We start from the raw sequence: 14,462 nt of genomic DNA on the forward strand, positions 1-14,462 counted from the left end.
TCATGTGACTTCTTTTAATGACGTAGCCTGAACTTGAATGTGTCTGTTAATTACATAGCTCTGGTTTTTTATTTCGTGTCGTGTGTTCTTGGTTATTATAAGCGAAACGTTCATTATTTGAACAATTAAAAATACGTTTGTAAAACGTTAATAAATACTTAATAAAAATGAGCAACACTTTTGTCTACGAAAGAAGCTGTTTTTTAAGCAGAAATGATGTGTGTAAAGTATGCACAGCTGAATGTAAAATATGGAGAGTTCCCTGGAGCTGGAGCTGAAAGAAAATGGAATCGCTGTTCCCAAATCCAGAATGTACTGTTGCATCAGTGGGGTTCAAAAAATCGGTGACGCGCCCGCGAGTCCAGCCTCATGTTCCTCACATGATCGCAGGAGAGGAATGTAGTCGGACTAGTGTATAGAGATGGTCGAACGGCTGTTGAGTGGAAACATGTATTTTTTCAGTATATTTGGCATTTGCTTAACAATCATCAGTCAGATCAATGGACAGGCAGGCGAAATATCTTGGACGCAACAAAAGGTACTTGACAGTTCTTTTTCATTTCCCTATATTTACTGAGTGTTTTTCTATGTTTGTTTCAAGTTTCGAAAATCTGGCATTTGAAATTTATTTTGTAAGCAAAAAAATATCTGTATTTAATATAGATATAATTAAAGATGAACATTTGTGTAACTCAAAGATTTACACAAAAATAGATTTACAGCTGCGTTGAATAAATATGTAAAGTTATGTGATAAAACCAGTTCTGTATGTATAAAAATTCTGAAAAATAAATCTACATGTCATTTTCCACCGAATTTAAAAAGGAAATTGTTCTTTAACAGTACGGATCTTTTAAATATACTTCAATGCACTATAATCCATCTGTCTTTAAACATCATCTGAATCAGCATGAGGTCATTGCTGGTTGTAGAATAAAACGTCACTGTTATATTTCATAAGTATATTTCATGAATGAACTAATTACTGTTTTAAATATTTTAATTTAGTTTATAAGCATTTCACTAATTTACCAGCGGTGTTGTTGCCCCCACACTCTGCGTTTAACACAGATGCTTCTGTGTACTCTCCAGCTTTGTTTGTCCCTCATCCTTTCATTGTCTCGTTGCCATGGCAGCACTGTCTTCATCATTGATCTACCAACTGGAGATCTTCATATTTTTAGGTCCTGAGCCAGACCTCCTTCGAGTCTACTGACTCAGTGAGTCGTTCCAGCCCTTGGAATCACATCTGCGAACCGATGTTCTCTTCAGGGAACAAGTCCCATTAAATTTAAAGATCCTGAAGCTTCAACTGGAGAATAAGCTATAAGGCAAAAGCTGTGTGTGTCTTTGCTACTTAAGAACATAACCACTAAGATATTTCCCCAGATTATCATGGTTGCAGCCAGAATTCCATGTGAAATATTGTTTCTCATCGTCTCACACTGTAAACTGCAAAACCTGCCCTTGCATTGAGACTGAACCAGATTTTCAGAATAGAAGCAAATTTTATTGAAATGATTGTTTCTGTGGGGAATCACTGCAATTAGTTCAGGAAAAATAAGATACTCTGCTACAGTTTTACTCCAGAAAAATTTTCACGAGGTAATCAGGCACTATGGTGTGTCTAGGTCAAGTGTCAACTTTTTGTTTTTTTTTCCATTTCATTTCCAGAGTACTTGGTCCTGAATCATTGTGGAGGTGCAGTGCATACAAATATTACATCTGAATTAATATGGTTGCTTAGAAACCAGCACATGGGGAATTCCACCCAGTTGTGTGTCCTGCAGTTGTGTCTATCCGTCTGTTGGCTAATAAGCAGATAAAAAGTATTCCATAGGTAACAGTGACTGAAACCTCCGGCTTAACGGTCAGCCTTCCAGCAGTTTCCAAGACAACCAAGAGTCTGTTTACCTTCAAGGTTGACAACATGGGGTAGAATATGAATCATCCCTGTTCCTATGCAGGGTACGTACAGCCCCTCATCCTCACTTGAGATATTCCATTTTTGTTATCCTACGGTAATCTCAGAACTGCCCGTTTGTAGCTACTTACTAGGCGAAGGATGAGAAAATAGCAGAACCAGTCATAAATAGTTGTCTCACCACAGGCTGTGACTGTCCCCAAGGTTTTGTGATCATGACAGACAAATGGTGAGCTCCAAGCTGTAATCATGCAGGGAATCCAGAAGGGTGCAGATCTGAACATCCGGAGTAAACCTGGTGGTGTAGGAGCGAAATCATGTTAGAAAGGGTCACGCTTCTACAGTACGTCACCTTTTAACGCACGGAAAGGCGAAATGGATGCCCTCATATGTACACAAACTCCCCTGCGGCGCACTCATGGTGTGTTTGTGGTAAAAGACCAGGGCAGCCGGCCTGGTCATGTAAGCAAGGACAAACTTTAAGAGCAGAAGGTCTTACAGAAGAGCAGTGTGTCTGCATCATGGTGGAAGATGGTGTTAATCTGTCTCCATACTAAGTGGTGTTTGTTTCCATAATTAACCCTGAGAAGAGGCTGTTTCGAAGTATCACATGGAAACAAAGGATTTAAGCACAGTTTGTGCCACAGAAGACATACACACAGTGTGGTATTACAGTAAAGGAAGAAGGTTTGTCCTTGTAGTGGAGGATGTTTTTTTCAAACCTCTCATGAACAGTCTCTCACCCTTAGAAAGGAACTCTGTAATTTATCGTCCCATCTTTCAAAATAATAGGACCACTTTACTGCTGGTCTTTCCTTAGTACTGTTTTCGTCGTGGAGCTTGTTTCTGCTGTGTGGTGGAACCTGCTGATGAGAGGAATTACAGAGAGATTCAGATGCACCTCCTCCTCTCTGACTCCGGAGTCCCCTCGCGGGTGCTACTCCTCCCCTTTCCTCCTCTCTTTTTTTTTTGGTCATTTGATCTCAGAATCCTGCAATTTCCAAGCAGTTCAGCCATACCCACAAACAATTTGGGGTTCCAGTGGAATCTACCTCCCGGTGCAGTTGGCGTGCTGGCATGGAACGAGTGCTCGGCTGTTTCGAATCTACGTTTTGGTCCGCCGGGGAAATTATTTGTTAAACGCTGCCATCAGCGGTAGCCTGTGAGAAAACATGTTAATGATTTCATCCTTCTGAAATGTTCGCATTGGGAATGCGTACATACTTTATGGGCTGGCAGTGTTGGTTCTGGTTAGTCAAGGGTCTCTGCATGGGTTGTACTATGGAAGCTGGAACAAGTATGAATTATGGGGCAATCAGGGAGAGATTTCGGTCATACTGGGAAGCTTTTAGCTAGTAAGATGGCATAATAGCATCTGGTTGGTTTACATGCAGTTATGCTCACAGGTGAGACTTGTGAACTGCTGAACTACTGGTCAACAGCAGTGGTTAGCACTGGTGCCTCACCTCTGGGACCCGGGTTCGAGTCTCTGCCGTGGCTCCATGTGTGTGGAGTTTGCATGTTCTCCCCATGTCTTTATGGGGTTTCCTCTGGGTTTTCTGGTTCCCCCCCACGCTTTATCCATCTGGGTCGCGGGGAAGCTGGAGCCAATCAGGCGAGAGGTGGGGTCCACCCTGGGCAGGTTGCCAGTCCACCACAGGGCCAACACAGACAAACAGCCATACACACTCGCAGTCACACCTACTGTATGGGTAATTCAGAGTAGCCAGTTGACCTAGTCTGCATGTCTTTGGACTGTGGGAGGAAACTGGAGCACCCAGAGGAAACCAGTCCAAAAACATTCTGAAGTTAATTGGAGTTACTAAATTGCCGTAGATGTGACCTGTGATGGGTTGGCTCCCCATCTAACGTTGAATAGGATAAGCAGTTACAGAAAATGGGTGAATGGAAAATGGTTAGCATAGCAGCCTAACAGCGTCAGAAGTGACCTCATGCCCTTGTTCCATGTATTGTGTAGAGGTTGCATGTCCTCCCATGTTCTCATCAGTTTCCTCCAGTACTTCAGACATAGGGTTTAAAGGACATTTCAATCTGTAAAGTGTCTTTAGTCTGTGATTCTGCGTACATGCATCCTGGGATGGACTGGCACCTTGTCCAGAGTGTACCCTGTGATTAAGGCTGTTGCAAAATTACCCTTTATTAGTCTCACCTGAAATCATTTGAACTCAAAGTACCAATATTATAAAATAATGCGAATCAGCTACGAATTTGACTTGTGCAACGTCATTGTCAATGATGTCCTCTTTGTCTCACTGGCTCAAGTTAATTATCTAATAAACGATTTGACTAATCGATTCTTAGAAATTCTGTTCATGCTTGCAATTTCCATTTCAGGAAAGAACGATTATATCAATACCACAATAAGGATCCCATATGAGAAAGTCTAAATGTAAGAGTACCAAAAAGAAATCTTGTCAGTCTGTTATATTTCAGGCGGTTAGCGGAATAGCTCTGCCACATTGGCTGAAAGCTTGTACCTGTCAGCAAGCTTCAACCCACTGAATACTTTTATTGAATGAAACACAAAGTGGAGTTATGATCCCTTTAAGTTAAAGCTGTAACTCTAAACACATAGAAACACAACAAACAAAAGTGCAGCATCAAGCACAGATTTCCTTCCACACTCCTCTGGCATCTGCACAGCTGACCCTGTTTAAAAAATCACTTATTTCACTCAGAACCAGCTGGGTTTTATAAGAACGAGGCATCTGTGGGCACCGGGCTGGGGATCCTTTGCCATGGAAAGAGAAAAGTTCATCCAAGCCCAACATGTGCTTTTGCTGACTGGCTCACATGTTTCCGTTCTGCACAGGGTGGCACAGTGCAGTGGTGCAGTAGTTGGCACAGCTGTCACACACCTCTGCAGACCTGTGTTTGAGCCTCTGCCCTGGCTCCCTGTGTGAGGCATTTGTGTGTTTTCCCTCTCTCATTGTGGGGTCCCTTTCCTCCACACACAGTCCAGCACAGGCTAAGGTGAACTGGAGGTGCCAAATTGTCCATAGGTGTGTGTGTGTGTGTCCTGTGATTGGTTGGCACCCCATCCTGGGTTATTCCCCACTTTGGGACAGACTCCATTACCCTGCATAGAACAAGCAGCTACGGATGGATATAAATTAAAGCAAGGCTTTGTGTATAACACGACCTGAGCAAACATGGGATTTTAAGGCTGTTAACTGGGATTATATTTGCACATTTGCTGTCTCCTTGATTCACACTAGCTCTCCCACAAGCCCAGCACGCTCAGCCCCAGTGACACGGAGCGTGTCCTGTCGCACACGGACCTGACCCGCATGTGGCAGAAGGACCTGCTTCCCATGCTGGTGCCCCGTTATCCCAGCTCCCCCGGCAGCCTCTCTGTGCAGCAGGTCGGTGTCACGTGAGCTGGGCCCACCTGGAACGGAAAGTCGGGCAGATCTGACCATGGACTTCTGACGGGTCTGTGTTTCTCCAGCACATCCTGAGAACCCTGCGGTCGCTGGAGGCCGGCTGGGACACGGAGGAGGATCGCTTCCAGGCCTACACGCCTTACGGCTACATGACCTTCACTAACATCATCGCCACGCTTAACCCCGCCTCCAGGAGGCGCCTGGTTCTGGCCTGCCACTATGACTCCAAGTACTACCCGCCTCAGTGGCACGGCCGTGAGTTCCTCGGCGCCACCGATTCTGCCGTGCCGTGCGCCATGCTGCTGGAGCTGGCCCGCGCTCTGGACCAGGAGCTCATAACCCTAAAGGCAGGCATCTCATTGGCTCTTTGACTACTGCACCATCAGCACCACCTAATTTGACCTAGACCTACTACAGCCCACCCACTGTGCCACCACATACAGCTACCTTTGGCTTGGTCAAACCCCCACTCCTTCTGAGGTGGGGGGTAGCATAGAAACCAAGTTGAGAAAATACTCATAGCAGTTTAGAGTACCTCCTAACACCTTACTAGTGTGGACTACAAAGAAGGAGTTCTGATTATCCAAAATCTGATTAAGCAGTGGGTTTGCCTGATAAACTAAATGTAAAATCAGTTATTTCATCAATTCTGAATTACTGCACAGTGCCGCATGCAATGAAGCGGTTTGCGTGACTTTTTATGCTTACATTTCGTGTGACTGGAATATCTGTTCCAAAGGCTAAAAAAATACAAAGTAAACGCCGTACTTTCTCAGTCATGGTCGCTTACTGCCAAGCATGGGAGAGTTTTAACATCAGCCTCCGTCGGACGTTTGGAAAACAGCGGGTCGTGCCCCTCCCCCAAAGCCTGCCCACTGGTCCCACCACCCCCCAGGGGACAGATTTTGGAGTGAGAGGCCTGTCACTGGGGTAGAGGGCACGCTTTTCTGACACCACAGTCAGTGGCGCCGAGAAATGTCTGGGTAAACAAACCAGATTCACGACCTGCCTCCATATTTATTTAGCAGAGTGGGAAAGAGAACAAGACTGTGTTTATTCTCTGTTTTGTGCTGTGACTGAAAACAGAAAAGGAAAATTACACTTTTATCATATATCATAAGTAAGTTTAATATCTACTTACTACGTTGTAATTATATCATTTCATCCACATGAAAGCTGCAGAGGTTGCAAAGGCAATATTTTATTTCAGCCACTAGGTGGCAGTATTTCATCCTGGCAGCAGCTGGAGGCATTTATTATTTATTATTGTAACACCAAGAGACAGGTCCACTGTACATCTTTTGCTTCTGACAGGATGGAAGACCTGACGCTGGGTCAGCTAAATCGCTCTGTCCCTGTAACCCGAAGCAGCCTGAATAGCGCAGGATCTCCTTCTCCATCACAGGACTCCAGCCCTGACCTGTCGCTGCAGCTGATCTTCTTCGACGGCGAGGAGGCTCTGTATCAGTGGACCTCCACTGACTCCCTGTACGGCTCCCGCCATCTGGCCAAGAAGATGGAGGAGACCGTGCATCCGCCCGGCGCCACGGACACCAACCTGCTACACGGCATTGTACCTACGCCTGTCCAGCAGATCTGTCCTGCTCGCGCATACATTCGTCATCCTGTATTCCCTGATTTCCATCCATTGACTAAAGATGTGCTGTTTAGGTGAACTGCAGACTGTTTGCCTTGGGTCATGTGTGTGAGAGTGCGTTGTGATGCACTGGTGCCTCCTACAGGATGCACCCTGCATTACACCCCGTGCTGTAGATTCTACATTACAGTTAAATAAGCATTTGAAGATGTATACATGGATTAATGGGTTCAGTATGCAATCTCTGCATCATACATCTACTCCCATATCCTAGATCAAAAGGTGTCAGAACAACTAACTATAGTTATAACAATAAACTCTATTCTGATTCTGATTCTGAAGCCTAACATACCCGCCACGTACTGGACATGGTGTCTCAGCGTAGAGGAGTGGTCCTGTCTGTTAGATTTGATTAATACCAGCAGCTGGCAGGCAAATCATGCAGAAACATAAATGTGTGGCGAAACGTATTTTTATTGTTAACGGACAGAAAGCTGCAGATGCTCTCGTTATCTCGTATCCGCGCGAACAATTAGATAGCGATGGTTCAGTTAAACAAACAGATAAAAACCACCATTGCAAAAAAAAAGATAAGAGTTTAATAAGCTGCAGCTGTTGTTTATTTTTTAAAGTTCCATGGTGCTGGAACATCCAGCGAGACGGAGGTTGATGGTCAGTCAGGGCGCCGGTCACACGACAACGTTGGCCTAGGCATGACCACATGACCACTCAATAGGCTCCAGGCTGGCCGTTGAGTCTCTATCCTGTTTTCAGCCAGTTCCCAGTTTCGACCTTCTCATAGAGCCATTTCTGTTGATGGAAAGTTCCACACGGTGCTTCCCTCTTGATCTACTCCAGGATCTCTTTGTGCTGCTGGACCTGATCGGTGCCTCGACGCCCCGTTTTGGTAATCAGTTCCCCAACACTGCTAAGTGGCTGAGCAGGCTGCAGAACATTGGTGAGTCTCACCTCTACCGTAATTTGGCAATTAGGATCACTCACATTGACCAGTTCATCATCAGTGTTAATTCTCCTTAGTTCCTTCGACTCCTCCGACCATTTATGGGTTCTAAATTATGCATTGTTCCTGATGGTTGCTAAGCTACAAGCTGACCTGCATGAACCACCCCTATGCCTATCAAGTGTGACAAAAGAGACTGACACCAACTGTGCGGTTCCTTGACTGCCCATTGGTCCCCAGAGCGCCGGCTGCATGCCATGGGCCAGCTGGAAGACCATCCAATAGCGGTGCAGTATTTCTGGCCTGGTCTGCCTGTGGGCCCTGTGGAGGACGACCACAAGCCGTTCCTGAATAAAGGTGAACCCACTTGTTTTCATTCCATACATGAACTGCTCCTGCTTACAAGGACCTGTTATTTGTTTATCTCTTAACTTATGAAACAAGAACCCCAGCCAATGTTACAAACCATAAAAGCAAGATAAAGATTTGGTCAGAAACCAGCTGCAGTGAACAGCAGTAAAGTGTAAATGTAAAAGTGTTAAGTAGATGTGTTTTTCTTTCGAATGTTGTTTTTTCCAGTCCACCAATAAAAAAAGTCTGCGCAATTCATCGCATGACCAAATAGGACAAAAGGTAGATATTAGTTTAGGGCATGGCCATGCATTGTGAAGGTTGCTGCAGGACCATTGAACAGGAACTGGTCTTGAGATAAATTCGAACTGTGAGTCACTTTGGATAATAAGGATCTGTGCAGCAGCTGAATATAGGCATAGTTATGCAGCTACTGTGTTAGTGTGTCAGCGGACAGTGAGTGATTCATCGGGATGATGTAACGCTCTTTGTCTTAAAGAAGGGCTTGGGTTATTCTCGGTCTTTTGTGAGCCGGAATTGTAGGTCAAGTTGAGTAACAGGCCGTATCGTGAAGCCTGAGGTCCAGCTGTCTTAGTGGTTGTTTTCCATTTGCCGGTCAGGTGTGCGTGTGCTTCATCTGATTCCCACACCATTCCCATCCGTGTGGCACACCTTCGACGACAACGAGGAGAACCTCGACCGCGCCACCGTCCAGAACCTCAGCAAGATCCTGCAGGTCTTTGTGCTGGAGTACCTCAACATGTGATGACTCTCCTCGGAGTTCCCACCACGTTGCGACTCTGCTCTCCCATATAGCTTGTGACTATTTTAAACTCTTCCAGCACGTCAGCTCAGAAGTGTGTCTTTTACTGTTTCTCCTGCCTTATAATGTGTTGTCATCTTGTTGCCTGAGTAAATCCTCCCATACCAGAGGATCATGACAGTAAAAACAGATTAAAGGGAACAAGTGGAAACAATTTGTCATTTGAATTCTGTTACTGATTGCAGTCCCGGTGTCCATGGGTTCATAAACAGCAACTAATTAGCTGGAAAGAAACTAAAAAAACATGAAGTAAAAAACACCCCATTCTAGGTCGATCCTTTCGATCTGCATATTAATTACCTATAATTGCGTGACAGCATTTCTGAGTCAGTTGGCTTATTGTGTAATGCACTGCCTTGGCCTACACATTTCATCAACGTGTCAACATATGACAAATGTGTTACTTGAGAGACAGAAATCAAACAGAATACCTTTGTTTTGCCAGGAAAAGGCTCATTTGTGTTAAGAAGGGCCGTTTACAGATATAATGAAAGACATTAACAGCAAAGGCTCCGAGGTAAAAATTAACTTCAGCTATTTGCAATATGGGTTCCTTAAATTGATTTTAAATAATTTCCTCTTTATGGGAAATGGGAAATTTTACGGAAAATATTAGCCTAGCTGTTTATTTTTTTACAAGGGGTTAGAAAGTCAGGCTGCTTTTCTGTGTCTTATGAGTTGTAAAATAATTCAGGGTAATACAGGCATGTTTGTAGCATAGGTCATATGAATGTCATTTTGTTCATATATATATATATATATATATATATATACTCTTGGGGAAATCCAGGATAAATTAGATGCAATTTTGAGTAATAAATGCACCTTTGTGGAAGGAAGTATCTGTTGCTACTGAACGCCAGAAAACAGGAAGTGATGAAGTCCCACCTGCCCACGGCACTCATTTGACTGGACATGACGTGTCCAGCTGTTCAGCAGAAGCGCGGCCATTCCCCCAGGGTCTGAACACTAAGCAACTAGAGCCATCCGGCTCCGCTCACCCCTCCCCCTCTGAATCCCTGGTCACCCCGGTCATCCATCTGCAGAAGGAGTGTCTGCTGTCACAGGTCTTGGTGGCTTTTAGAAAAGGGCCTTCAGTAAGGCCTCTGTGGGAGAGGGGGGGTGAGGGTGGTAAGGGGGGGTGGAGATGTGTGCATGCGTTCACTAAGCAAGCTGCACATCCGCCGTGTGCACTGAGGGATCAAAGAGATCGGATTCCTCAGAGCAAAACACACCTCAGTCTTCTCAAATGAGAGAATTGTGGGATTACATTGACTTAAGACGCTTTTATCCAAAGCGATGTACAATTGAGAGAGCAGGGAGTGTGTCCCCCTGAGTGTGCCCCCAGAAGGGTGCAACATGGCTTGGTTTCCTGTCCAGAGATAAGAGGATTGTGCTTTTTCCCCATGAACAAGTTGTGAATCATCATCCAAAGGTACTGTCCCTGATAGGAAATGTGTCACCATTTCGCCAGCGGTTTTCCCCAGAGTTCCTGGTTGTGTTATGTTACTATGGACTTCATGATGTTTTTGTGTGTGGGTGAACTCAGAAAGATGCTTGGTGTCCTAATGAAGAGCATATATGCCATCTATTATTTTAATTTAATGTCATAGCCTGTGTGTGTCATTTTGTGTGAGTGCATAAGGCACCAATGCATTCCACTCCAACCTCGTGTGTGTGTGTGTGTGTGTGTGTGTGGGGTGCTCTCCTCAGTCCCCGTCAGCTGCTCATCCCAGTGGGGATCCCCTCCACCTCCCCCCCTCCCCCCCCCAAGTGGAATCTCCCAATCCAGTCATCTCCCCCTAGGTCAGTGAACTGTGGGCCATTACATTCAGCCGATGTGGGGAAAATTGCGATTTTACACCCTTTCAGGCATGCCATGCCATTGCAACACCCCCCCCCCCCCCACACACACACACTTAGATATTTAAAGGTTCCAGCTTCTCTGTAGTGCCTTGTCCTACAGCCCATGTGACACTATCCGCTGGCATATCATTGGCTGCTGTGGCATTTGTAATTAAATTAATATTATTGTGGATTGTGGGAGATACACATTGGCTCCATAGGTTCACTGCCATTGGGGTCTTGGATATAATGGGGAATGCAGAGAAAGTGCCATCTTCCTGCCCCCTTGTTTTTTTTTGGCTTGGACCTACGTTCGGACCCTCGTCTCTGCCAGCACATGCGTACACACACACACACCAGGCATTGTGTCCATCTTCCTGCCTTCTGGAGCACCTGCTGTTTCTAGATCTCCTGCCCTGGGGCCAATGGGCGGGTGGGGGGGGAGAGGCTAAGCCATGCCACCTCCTGATCCTCTTAGTGCATCTCTCTCCATAACGAGGTTATCTCCTGAGAGCGTTCTCCAAGAAAAGAGTGGATCTTATGAGCAAAGCCCACCCCCCCAACACCCATTCAGTACCTTCGTAGCAGTAGAAAATATATTTGTCTATATTCTCCAAACTCACTTATTCCAGTTCATCACTGATTCCGTGTTAACGCCTGTGACTTTCTTCTGCCATGTCTAGGAAAGTTCTCATCAGTCAACACCAGGCACTACAATAAAACCAAAAGAAAACAAAGCCTGTAGGTGTGAGACGATCGGTCTTGCTTGCACATCACTTTAGGCAAACGCATCTGCCAAATAAATAGATGTAAATGTGTTTACATTATGTGTGCACATGAATTACAGCCAAGTGGGCAGCTTACTTGGACAAAAATTATATATAGCTGCTTTTAAAGTGCTAACATGCAGCTCCTTATAATTAAACTTATAAAAATATTGTCTTTCATTTACATTTTCTTTCTAGTTAGATTCGTCTTGTTCTTTGCATAGAACCTTAAATCTTAATGGAGACTTTAAGAGGCCAGAAATTCATTCCCACTGCAGTTGCTGGAAACAGTAACTAAGCAGATCCATGCTGTTCCTGTTGCGGCGCTCAGTGTCGCATGCAGGGCTGCAGCAATGACAGACCAGGCTGACCGTCACGTGGCCGTTTTTTTTCTGTGTGGGTAATTTTTCCCATTTCATTTCTATTCCCTGCTTCCAGGATCACATTGGCTTCATCTCATCTGGAAAGTCAGCGATGTTCTTCAGGACTTTCCCAAGCTCACCTCTCCGGCTGTTTCCCGCCACGGTGACAGAGGTGGTGATGAACATGGTGGGGGTTTACAGACATTTACTTGTACCTGAGGTCTGTGTGGAGAAGGTAAAAGTGAGGATGACCCCCCCCCCCCCACCCCCCACCCCTTTGACAAGTACGTAGAACCTCTTCTGTCAAAGATCCTGAAACCTGGAGGTCATCTTGTTGGAGGAGAAAACCCAACCTCCTCACCCAGGTGCCAGAACTCCCGTACAGATAAATCTTCAAGGAGCAAAACAGCTATAACCTTCTCCTAATTGCACCCTGTCAGATCATCTGCTGGAAGCATATTTGCCGAAATAGAGATCAAAACAGGAAGTACCTGTTGCACCTTTACGCTCATGATATGGGAAAAATGCTGCAGTTTCAAAATTCGAGCAAATACTGCCCTCGGAGAGCGAAGTGCTGCTGGACACGAACACTTCCCCGTACCTGGGAAGTCCTTTACGGAAAGGCGTTTGTTCAAAGAGGAATTTAAAAGAAAACAGAAGTGACTTTCGTGGTGGTGTGGATTATTTTATTGCCCTTCTAAAAAATGATGCCTGCTACAATTATCACTTCAATTTACTAACAATTAAGGCTCCACACTTTGCGTGCAGAAACAATAGGGACTCTCCCTGTTTAGGGAAAGTCTGTGTGTGTGTTTGGCGTGACTTGGCTGGGTGGGGGGGCAAAATGATACCTTTTATAGAGAAGACCATCTGCTATGCTACACTGTGAATACACGCCCACATCAAAGCCGCATAGTAAATATACACCCACATTAAAACATCACAATGGTATCTTGAGGCAGTTACCTGTTTCAACAAAAACGCTGTTGCCCTGAGGTGGAAAAATGAAAAAAAAAAAAGGCTGAACATCATTAATTCATTATTGTAGCATTGAATTATGATGTGCATGATTATATAGCTGTTCCCAGAGCATCGTAGCTCTGTCTGTATCATGTCACGAAAACACGCAATTTCTCACACCAAGCGAGCATGTAATTCCTGTTAATGTTGAGGCTTTTCACGAGCAAAACCTGACTGACAAGCATTCACTATCTCCAGGTTTACTTTAGAGGGAAAGACTGAGTGTGACACAAACATGCCCCACGACAGGAACCCCCCCCCACCAAGGGCTCCCCGTCAAAACACCACCACAAAACTCCATAATTGCTTTTTAGTAGCTACTTCTCCTGTCGAATTTGCAGTCACTGGGTATCTGTCGTGAGAAGCACAGGGAGCAGAGTGGCATTCTGCTTGAAAAGGACTCCGGTCGATTACGGGACAGTGGCACACAAAAGGAAGATTCGAGTCACCAATAAAGCCAAACCACATGTCTTTAGACCGTAGGGCAGAACCTGCGCTAACAGTGGGGGGAGATGCAAACTCTGCACATGCAAATTGGAATACAATCTCACAACCCTCTTAATTTAGGGCAACAAAGCAAGCCTTCACACCTCTGTCAGTTAGTGCCTGTTGGCTTAGGGTCCCCAGCTCAGGACGGTAACCTCTCCAGCTGTCAATTCTCATCCCAAGGTCACCTGTTCTCCGCCTTTTTTATTAGCTGTGTAACAAGTGTCAGGCGACGCCTGTGGCTTGGGCAGGAAGCAGTCGCTACATGAAGGACCTCGGTCAAGCGGCAAAAATTTAACTGCAACAGCCAGACAACATGAATTGGGCATTTTAAATGGGGAATGTTACCAACATCCTGTAGTTACTGGGGTAGTAAAGAGGAAAAAATTAACTGACTTCTAACTTATGTCCTTATCTGAGTTGTTCACTTACGTAATTAACTGGATGTGTAGCTGATGTAATGCTCTAAGTAAAAGACACACATCTCTGTTGGCTCCATTGTCAAAAAAAAAACCTAGTGGTAATTCGTATAAATTAAACGAACTGTTCGGTGACGTATTTTCTCAACTGAAAGGGTCTTTCTGATGGGACACTGTAGCGTTATTATTTTGCGTATCAGCCGAGCGCAGTATCTTTCAGGTGGACACAGCGAGTGTTTGTAACGTGCCATGAACGCTAAGCTTGTCTTTTTATGGCGGAGGGATATCATGCAGCGGTTGGACTTGGGGGAGGGGGTGATTTTGCAGCGATCTAGAGAGGGGACAATTTCCCGTTTCCATTTGGTTCCCATTTGGGTTCCCGTGAGCCTCTGAAAGACGCAAGCTGCGCTATTTGAGAAATGATTTCTAAACCATTAAAACTGGGTCTTACTTTAAAACGACAAACTATTGAGCATATACTTAAGCTCTTGAGATATCCA

General features: G+C 45.0%; 1 protein-coding gene across 2 annotated transcripts; it reads left to right on the forward strand.

Annotated features, from left to right (window-relative positions):
* Nucleotides 1-37: 37 nt before the first annotated feature.
* Nucleotides 38-9,232, forward strand: qpct (glutaminyl-peptide cyclotransferase). 2 transcript variants are annotated; one of them, XM_023807530.2, is made up of 7 exons: nt 43-538; nt 5,164-5,310; nt 5,397-5,678; nt 6,737-6,904; nt 7,787-7,886; nt 8,130-8,246; nt 8,861-9,231. In XM_023807530.2, exons 1-7 carry the CDS (start codon nt 422-424, stop codon nt 9,004-9,006), a joined length of 1,077 nt encoding a protein of 358 aa, XP_023663298.2. In that variant the 5' UTR covers nt 43-421; the 3' UTR covers nt 9,007-9,231. The 2 variants fall into 2 exon arrangements, with proteins under 2 accessions (XP_023663307.2, XP_023663298.2); XM_023807539.2 differs by lacking the exon at nt 5,164-5,310 and having other exon boundaries at nt 38-538; nt 8,861-9,232.
* The last annotated feature ends 5,230 nt before the right edge of the window (nt 9,233-14,462 follow it).

This window comes from Paramormyrops kingsleyae, chromosome 14 (assembly GCF_048594095.1).
Source record: "Paramormyrops kingsleyae isolate MSU_618 chromosome 14, PKINGS_0.4, whole genome shotgun sequence".
NCBI lineage: Eukaryota > Metazoa > Chordata > Actinopteri > Osteoglossiformes > Mormyridae > Paramormyrops > Paramormyrops kingsleyae.